Source organism: Mandrillus leucophaeus, unplaced genomic scaffold, assembly GCF_000951045.1.
Source record: "Mandrillus leucophaeus isolate KB7577 unplaced genomic scaffold, Mleu.le_1.0 Scaffold221, whole genome shotgun sequence".
NCBI classification, from domain to species: domain Eukaryota; kingdom Metazoa; phylum Chordata; class Mammalia; order Primates; family Cercopithecidae; genus Mandrillus; species Mandrillus leucophaeus.
Window position 1 is genome coordinate 1,190,850 of NW_012102266.1, and position 10,350 is coordinate 1,201,199.

Here is a 10,350-nt window from a genome sequence, read left to right on the forward strand (position 1 = left end):
CAGCACACCAACATTGCACATGTATACATATGTAACAAACCTGCACGTTGTACACATGTACCCTAGAACTTAAAGTATAGTAAAAACAAGAAAATGACTTGTTAGACACAGGAATAGAAGCTAATTTTTTTTGTCAAAATGTTTGCTGTGATCTGAGTATTTGTGCCTCCTTTCTCCCAGCCAAATTCTTGTTGAATTCATATACCAATGTGATGGTATTAGGACATGGTGGCCCTTAGGGGATGACTAGATTATGAGGGCAGAATCCTCATGAATGAGATTAGCACCTTATGATAGAGACTCCCAAGAGTTGTCTTGCCCTCTTCCACCATGTGAGGACAAGGCAAGACGGCCCTGTGAATCAGACCTGGGGCCCTCACCAGACACAATCTGCCAGCACATGGGTCTTCTAGTTTCTAACCTTCAGAGCTTCAAGAAATAAAGTTGTGGTTTATAAGCTTCCCAGTATATGGTATTTTGTTATAGCAGTCTTAATGGACAGACAATGTCTTACTCTAATCTCTCAGGCAGAGATTGCTATTGAATAATAATTCATTCGATGGTCAGCTTTACGTGTCAGCTTGGCAGGGCTCTAAGTTCCCAGCTATCCAAATACTAGTCTAGGTGTTATTGTGAGGGTAGTTTGTGGATGTGACTGAAGTTCATGATCTTTAAGTAATCACAATTATCCTTGATAATCTTGGTAGGCTTAATTTAGTCAGTTGGAAGCTCTTAAGAGTAGAGGTTTCTAGAAGTTCCACCTGCAGACTGCAACATCAACTTCTACCACAGAGTTCTATCCTGCCCTTCCTGATGACCTGCCCTACAAATTCAGGCTTGTCTAGACAGCCTTCCAAATTGGGTAAGCAAATTCCTTGCGATAGATTATTTTATATCTCCTACTAGTCTGTTTCTGTTATTGAACCCTGAGTGATATGGTTTCTAATGAACAACTGGGGAAAGAGAGCAAGAGGAAACACCTAATAATGTAAAAAAGCTTAAGAGCCGATTCATACTTCAATTCTCATTTAAGCGCCTTGGAAAGGATGACCTAGCACAGAGCCCAGAGCATCCTTCCTTATACTTCTCCCCTCTCAGCTCCAGGCTGGTTCAGGAGATAATCCCAAATCTTCCCAAGCTCCGAAGTTTGAATAAGGCTGAGAAAAGGCCAGAGGCCCTAGAGAAAATCTGTGGTTAAGAAAAGGCAGAGTGAGCTATAAAAATATGAAACTGGGGAGCCAAGGGGAATACACAATTCAAGCAGTATGACAGGGTCTATAACCAGAAACCTGTGAAGACTGGACATTTGGAGAAAAGCCAAAGACCAAGAGCCAGTCAGCAAATAAGCCTGTGAAAACAAAGCTATTTACCCCAAAAGAAACAAAAAAATCTTGAAGTGATTATGTTTAGCTATGTTTGCCACATCAGGAGAAGCACAGGGCTAGAGAGTTAGGTTCAATTAACACAGATGTTTGATTTTACACACCTCAGATAAGAATTATCCTTCTCTTTAAGGGAGGAGGTTTCTGCCTTTTCCTGTTCTGCAGTTATCACCTGTGCTGTGACATTTCTCTGACTCTTTGAATCCAGGACTTAAAGGATGTTGGAGACGGGAGCCCATGCCAGGAAACCAGTGATAAGGAGCCCAACTTGGGACCTGAACCTTTAGGGAGATCTCAGTTATCGTCTGTGGTAGGCAGATTAACAGTACACAAAGATGTCCAAGTCCAGGACAAGAAAAACAGGTAGATTCTGCCAAATAACATAGATAGTACAACTGAAAATGTAACTACACTGCATGAATGATGATACAGGGAGGAGCAATGTGGAGATAAGACAATGCAAGTAAGCCAAAATCCTCATCTTCCAGGGGAAACAATTAGACATTAACTAAAAGTTTAAATAACACCTTTCATAAGCATATTATTCAGTTATGAAGGCAGTTGGCAGAGGAGGACAAAAAGGCTGTTAGAGTGGTTTCTTCCAGGGAAGAAGAATGAGGGGCAGGGTAGTAAAGGGAAGGAGTAGGAAACTCCTGCTTTTCACAATACAGTTCCACACTCTTGTTTTCTTAAGACATCCTTGCTTGTTATTAAAATTTTAAAAAAATGACTACACCCAGTTTTCTGACAAGGACTCATTTCAAAACCAATGCTTTTATTTAATTGGGGGAAAAAGTTCATTTTATTGCAAACACTAAGTGAGCCTAATACTATCCACCTGAAGTCCTGCATGTTTAGGAAGACAGCTCTCTCCTCAGGTAAAAATGATTGCGATTTTTTTAAAAAGCCAAATACTAAAGTATTCATTTTTTTATTGCTGCGCAGCAAATTACCACAAATGTATCAGCTTAAAACACAAATTCATTACCTCATGGTTCTGTAGGTGAAAGTACAGGCACAGCATGGCGATTCTCTGCTCACGGTCTTATGAGGCGGAAATCAAGGTGTCAGCCAGGCCTCACTTCTACCTGGTGGCTCTGGGGAAGAATCTCTTTTCAAGTTCCTTCAAGTTGTTTGCTGAATTAAGTGATGGTGGTTATACGATTTAGGTCCCTACTCCCTTGCTGGCAAAGGCCTTCTTCCAAATGATGGAGGCTCCTCACATCTTTACCATGTGGTCTCTTACATCTTCAAAGATAACAATGGGGAATCTCCCTCCTGCCGGAGACCCCTCACTCTTAGAATCTCTTTAGACAGCTAGAGCCCAGTCCCTTTTAAAGACTCACCTGATTAGCTCAGGACCACCAAGCTAGTCTCCCTATTTTAAGGTAAACTGCTTTGAGACCTTCATTACCTCAGCAAAAACTCTCCACACCCGTTACCTAGTTACCTAGATTAGCATTGATTGCATAATTGAGAGGAGGTGTGTGTATACCAGAGCAGTGGGACTCTTGGGGTCCATTTCAGAATTGTTTCCTACAGCAAGCAAATCAAGATTACAATCTCTCCAATAGGAAAAATAGGTTATTTATGTACTGTAAGTCAAAAATCTTTAAGTATATAAATGCAATGCTGAATTTTTTTCCCTAGCATTATTGAGATCTAGTTGACAAACATTGTAAATATTTAGGGTGTGTGCTAAATCACTCACCTCAAAAAGCCTCAGCAAAAAACTCTTCACACCTGTTACCTAGGTACCTACACTAGCACTTGATTGCATAATCAGGAGGAGGTGTGTGTACGCCAGAGACGTGGGACTCGGGGTCCATTTCAGAATTGTTTCCTACAGCAAGCAAATCAAGATTATAATCTCTCCAACAGGAATTAATAGGTTATTTACATACTGCAGGTCAAAAATCTTTAAGTATATAAATGCAATGCTGAATTTTTTTCCCAGCATTACTGAGATATAATTGACAAACACTGCAAATATTTAGAGTGTATGCTATTTTGATATATGATATATACTGTAAAATAATTGCCACAGCAAAGCTAATTAACATATCCATCATCTCACAGGTGTGTGTGTGCATGCGTGCGAACATTTAAGAACTACTCTCTTAACATACATCAAGTAGCCTGTCTTCCAAAAGTAAGTTTTCTTGATAAGATGGTCTGCTGTTCAGGTACAATAAGTAAAACTTAGGAACAACTTAAAGGAGAGCAACCTAAGAATTCTAAAAGCCAACTCCACATATTTAAAAAATTCAGTTCAATCATATCTAGGTAATTGATAAATCTCATTATGGTAGCCTAACGATTTTTAAAATATTTTAAATCAAAGTTTACATGGTGAAAGAATGCTCCGTGGAGGACTAAGGAAGCACTAATCAATTTAATGGTGTGGGAAAATTAATTCAAAATTAATAATGAAATGACTAATTTTCATGTATTTTAGCCATTCCCCCAAATTATTTAGGAAATGTGCTTTAAAGAAAATCATCAAGGAAGAAATAAGCCTAGATTGAAGGTTATAGCCAGAGAAAGTTATTAGCAGTATGAGTATATCCCATTAGCTTTGCCAATCAAAATTATTGTTACAGAAACTGTAAAATGCATACTCTTTTGTATATATTTATTGTTCCTCTCTCTTTTCTTCGATAATCCTTAGCATTATCACTTAAGGTAAAAAAGTACAGGACAGGGAATTAAGTAACTTCAGTTCTCATCCTGCTGTGCAACTTTGGAAAAGTCATTTATTTCTGGGCCTCACTCGCTATGTCTGTAAAATAAAACCATTTTAGAATTTGGGAGCTGAAATGGACCTTTGAGATCATGATCTTTATAGTTCCACCCAGCTCTTAAGTCATATTCACACAAACATCAACTTTTAGAGAGGGAATATATTCCACGTTGAGAAACGTATTACTTTAATGGATATAACAGGGTATTTCGTTTCCTGATTGGAATAAGTTATCACTTTAATTTTAGAGTAAGTCTCTACAGATGTTTTAGCATTTCAATAAGTGAATCCTCTTGCTCCTGCTCCTATCCCCTTGCACTCCAACACACGGGACTACTCTTTTGCTTATGTAGTCAAGTTCTCTATTTATATCAGTTGAAGGAATTTCATTATCCTACAAAGTTACAGATGCTTCCAATTTCAAGGCCTAATGCATTAAAATCAATTTGTTTTTTTTGTAATAATAAAGCCTTGTCAGTGACCTGCTTGGCACGAAGTACAAACCAAGAGAGAAGGCAGAATTCACAGTTATTCTGAACTTTAGTATTATATTGACATTCCTGGACCTCTGATATAATTCAATTCACATTTACTGAGAATTGTATCTGATTTTGTGCCACATCATAAGTTTCCTAGGGGCATATTTTTATCCTCAGCACAAAACACAATGTTTAGAACCTAGTGGGTCTTCAAAATGTTTCCAAAATGACTATATATAATGCACAATCTCTGCTTTCAGGGAGTTTATAATATCGCGGGAAAGATGGAAATACGACAAACGACAAAATGAAATAAAATACTAAACCACATGGTGGTATCTGTGTTATACAGAGTGGCCACCAGAGATGTTAATGTTGTAATCCCTGGAACCTGTGAATATGTTGTTACATAGCAGAAGAAAACTTAGGTTGCAGGTGGCATAACGTTCTGATCAGCTGATCTTAAATCACATGAGCTCTTAAGTCAGAATGAGGAAGACAGAAGAACGAGTCAGACAGATGTGACATAAGAAGAACCAGATACACCTTTGTTGGCTTAGAACAGGTAGAAATGGGCCAAAAAAGCAAAAAAAAAAAAAAAAAAAAAAAAAGGGTGAATGCTAGAAGCACAGAGCAGCAAGGAAATAGCTTCTTCCGTACAGCCTCCAGAAAAGAACACAGCCCTACTGATACCTTGATCTTATCCCACTGAGACTCATTTCAGAATTCTAACCAAAGAACTGCGAGAATACACTTGTGTTGTTTTACGACACTGTTTGTGGTATAATAGTTTGTTATGGAAGCCAGGGGAAACTAATCTGGCATCACATAATTGGTTTCATCTGTGAAAAGGCTTCACTGTGCTGGTATTTCACTGAGCCCTGAAAGGTTTGGGGGTGCAGTGGAGGAAAACAATTGTTTGTGAGTTAAATTCTCGCTATTTCAAATATGGTCCTTTCTGAACAGCACTAGTGGAAACTGTCCACTTTTTGGAAATGTGAACTGTCACCTCAGGCTGCACAAGAGACCTACTGAGTCAGCATCAGCATTTTAACAAGATCCTCAAATAATCTGCATTCATATTAAAGTTTGAGAAGCACTAGGTTAAATTTAATAAAAACTTTTTAAAGGTGCAGAAAGCTTTGATTCCTCTTTTTTGACACATAAATGGTTGGAAAAAAGTATTTAAACATACCAGGTTGCTATTTGTTACCACTGCCAATAGGAAAAATAAAAAAATCTACTGCTCTTAATGAAGAAGGCCTTTCACCCTTTAGTAAAATCCATCTGCCCCTATCTACAAAGGATTTTCCTTCTTTGAAAACTCCCATGAGTTGAAAGATTATAAATGTCAAGATTTTATTACCTTAAATAAATATTAGAATCCTGGAAGAATACTCATAGAGCCATCTTGTGGAGGACAAAATAATTTCAATCACAATACATTTTAATTACTTTAATATAAAAGACAGCAATGTTCCACATTTCACATATTTGAAAAACATTTCGAAACCCTCTAATAAGTATTTAACGAAAAAAATGTATCGAAGAGTAACAATGACCACAAAATTAATACTACCAGATCATTACTGATACTTTTTGCATTACAATATTTGGAGAGCAGGTGGAGAAAATATAGAACAGAACATGAACATTTTAAAACGATATTCTACCCAGGCTTTATCTTTTTGCTAAATCTTGTGGACACTAGAAGACATATTCAAGATGGTTGTAAAGATACTCAGCTAAAGTCACACTTCAAAGATGTTAAAACAGCCCTCCACCAATAATACGGCATTGCAAACCCTTCTATCCCATCTGTTTACAAAATTAAACAATGATCCAATGAGCTTTTCTCGGTAAAAGATTCAGTTAAAAGACAGAACATTAACAGAGATTTAGTAACAGTGACCGAAATAAGAAATCGGTGTAATCAAGAAAGATATGTAATTATTCAACATCATTTGGTATGGATACATCAATGCAACTCACTCAGTAAGTGGACAACATTGTGAGGGGAGTGGGCAACATGATCCAGAGTCCTGTGGGTAAATTCATATATAATAATCTTATTCCAATCAATCTGTAAAGTAAAAGCACTACATCCACATTAACAATGTAACATCTTAGAGTAATATAAAAGTGAAATCATTATTGGTACTTCATTTTCTTTAAAGTGCACAATTTAAGAAAACTTCACAAGAGTCTGCACTTTTGAAAGATACGATCAGAGTACACAGTATAGACAAAACAGGCACCTTCATTATAATTTTTTTAATAAATAAAAGCACATTAACAAAAAAGGAAGGTAAGCAGCACCAGAAGCCTTTGACATTTGTAACTAAATGCTGGTACCCAAATGGTCTAGCTGGTTAAGTTTCACTAAGAGGCGCAAAAAAGGAGCCGTTTTTGACTTAACATTTTAATTCTAGTAGAGATAAGAAGAGCTTGTGTGGGCTTGCAGTCCTTCACTGACTGTCCTTCACCAGTGGGTAGCATACCAGTTCTTCAAATGTCCTACACTTTGGAAAGCAGACCCGACTCTGGAGCACTCGCCTTAATTAGATTCTGAATTTCCTTGAATTTTGGATGGTCCTTATCAGCTACCAGCTGAAGCAGAACAGCCTCACTCGTGGTCACTATGATCCCAGTTCGAGCAAGACGCTTGAACAAAAAGATAAAGGCAAATCAAGAAATGAGCATGAGAATGAACACTATTTCGAAAGAGTAAGACTATGCTGGGATGCAATAATTAGTGTCCTTTACTGAAACCATGATTCCCAGCCATACCGTCAAGTTCAGTGATGGGGATGGATTTCAAGACCGGCCATACCACAAAGTCAATATTATTATTCTTAATATTAGTAAAATGGACTAGGAATAAGTAAAAGGGAAAAGGTAGCCAATGTTATGACATGTGTGCCCAGAACAGGAGAGTCATCAAGGCTAATGACTGTAAAACATGAGATAAGAGAAAGAAAAATAATGGTTTTTACTATATGCCTATCGTTGAACATCTGGACATTTAGTTGTTGCTATTTCCTGAACACTACTGGCAGGTTTGTGCTTCATCTCTTACTCATTCATTGACTCAAATGAGGGCTGCTTGTGACTTCTAAATTTATTAAACTTTTATTTCTATTTCTACTACTGAGATTTTTTTAAAAGGTGCCTCGGTCCACTTTTCCCCCTCTGTAGTTTAACTGATAATACATGAGATCGTGATGCATATTAATACTTATGCCTGGCACTCCTGGCATTTTGTAGCTCTTCATGTTTTAAAAATGGATGGGTGTGTAATGTTTCTAAAGCTCCATTAGCTGTGTTATGGATATAATTGTAGCTGCTAGAACATTACATTAGTAATTTACTATCAAATTTCATATAAATTGTTTAATTGGATTAAAACTACTATAAGAATTAAAATGATGCTTCTTAATTTCTTTTTACTGCACCCAAACATCTGACCTATAGCATAGGAGTCCTTCCTATAATTAAGAGTTCCCTTGTTTAGAAATGACCGGTGCTAAAAGATCTCTCTCTGTGTGAAGAGACCCCCTGGATGGTAAGGGAACCATCACTACTGCTGCCATCATAAACATTTTAGTACCACTAAACAAGAGTGTAAAATTCAAGGTTGTGTAAAGTTTCACTGACAGGTCAAGAATGTCCTTGCCTAACTGCCCCAGTGTAATCATAATACTAAGGACAGAAATCTCAAGGAGGAAAAGAGAGAGAAAGGAGAAGAGAAAGGGGAAGGAAGGCAGGGAAGAGAGCAAAGTCAGGGGGAAAGGGGAAAGGGAGGAAAGGAGGAAAACAGAAGAATTCTATAGCACAGATTCATTCTCTGGATTTATGTGTTATCAGAAATCCCAGGGAAAAAAAGACACAAACTGTTATCACAAAAAGCATACATGTAAAACGCATGAAAGAGGAAGTGGTTGGAAACAATTCCTAGGCAAGTCAGAGGAAAAAACCCAGGAAGCACTTGCATAGCTAAATATACTTGCAGAGTGTAAGTCAGTCTTCCTTCAATAGCTGTATATCAGCAGACTGAACCTTTCCACTGGCAGACTCTTTATTTTTATCCGTAATGAAGTAGAAGGAAGTATAAGCCACAACCTACTTGTCAGAAAGCAAGCTTGGACCTCAACGACCAGTACAGAAAAGGGTGCAGGGCAGCTAACCAGAACTTGGCAGTTATTTTTAAAAACAAAACAAAACAAAAACAGCAGGTATTTATGGGGGTTGGGGGCCTGGGGTAAGGCCGTATGCTTAGACACATACCAGGGGTGAGTTATCTCTGAGGATTTTTTTAAGACTTCTGGAAGCCCTAGTTTCCTCCTCCTTGCTTTACAGTCAGCTGATTAATCATATCAAAACCATTCAAAACTATGAAAAGATCATGTGCTTGCTTCAGACAGAAAGGCAGATAATAAATGTGATAAGCTGCAGTCCAGTTGTGTGAAAACAGCACTGAATGTCTATTCATTCATGTCCAGCTCTCCCCATCACCAGCTGCCTAGCCCTGCCTTCCTTAGTGCTCACTGTTGAATCAATGGACTTGCAATGATTCAGTTTGAATCAAGGACTAAATCATAGGCTTTCAATGTCTGTGAAAGTGCTTTACACTATGTACTCCAATGTGCCAATAAAGGTTAGTTCTCAACAATCTCCCCAGTTCCTTAGTGAGGCAGGAAGGAGAGAAATATGTTCCCAGGTCTAAGGAAGGAATCTGGTGACCCTGGAAGAAGCCTGTCTACAATGTTCAGTCTTCCCTAGTGCTCTACTGACCTGAGCCTGGTCCATTACAGCCTAACAAGCCTCAGTGATGCTGAGACTTTCAGGTGACCATGGCAGGGGCAGAGTGGGAAATGTACATCACAGAAATACCTTTTAGGAAAGTGAAACCCATACTCTATTACTTTGTTTCAAGATTGAAATGTGGCCGACACTGACTGGGTTTTAAAATAATCTAGCCAGGAACCCGTGTTAGAGAAAGGTGTAGCTTAGCAAACACAATAGTTTTCAATCTGGCTCTTAGCCGTTCCCACAGTGCCTGCCCTTTCCCAACCAAAGAAGGCGCCTGAGCAGAGAAAGAACAGCAGGAGCTTTCCAAACATACCTAGCAGGTCCCTGCCCACCACCCTGACAGTGCTGGTCCCAAGTCCACTTTCTCTCCTGGCTTAAAATGGGGCAATTGAAACTCCAGCCATTTAATGCACAAGAATACCTGTGCATTAGACTTCTAAAGTTCTCCCCTTATACTTGCAAAACTAATCCAACTAGGCCAAAGGAAAAGAAGGGTTGCTCTGACCCACAAACCTAAAAACTACACGTGCACTAAGTCATGAAAGCCTCAGAGAGGGGGCGCAAAAGACTAAACCCATGAGATTTCCAAGCAACACTAAAACTCCCCAGAAGTACAAGGACATCAAGGTCAAGAGAGGATTTTATTCGCTTATTCTCCATGCACTCTATAATTGTTAATTGAAAGAAGTAATGTCTTTCAGATGACAAATACCCAGAAAACATTTCTTGAATAAAGCACATGCCGCAGACTCTGGTACAGTGAAGTTTCAATAATGCAAACTATGAATCTTAAAATAACCTTAACAGGCAATTTAGCTAGTCTTGGGAATTATCTTAAGTAGTTATGTTCTAAAGGAATAGAGAGGAAGGGAAGTGGACCACAATGGTATTTTAACTTTCACACTTATGGAAACAAACCAGAACACTTAACATT

The 10,350-nt window shown here is 38.3% G+C and overlaps 1 protein-coding gene across 1 annotated transcript in view; it reads right to left on the bottom strand.

Moving 5' to 3' along the window:
* Nucleotides 1-6,863: 6,863 nt before the first annotated feature.
* Nucleotides 6,864-10,350, bottom strand: part of ISOC1 (isochorismatase domain containing 1) — a 32,016-nt gene continuing 28,529 nt past the window's right edge. Inside the window, exon 6 of the mRNA XM_011981216.1 lies at nt 6,864-7,268. Within this exon, the coding sequence (XP_011836606.1) occupies nt 7,122-7,268 (147 nt within the window). The 3' untranslated portion in view covers nt 6,864-7,121. The remainder of the gene's footprint in view (nt 7,269-10,350) is intronic.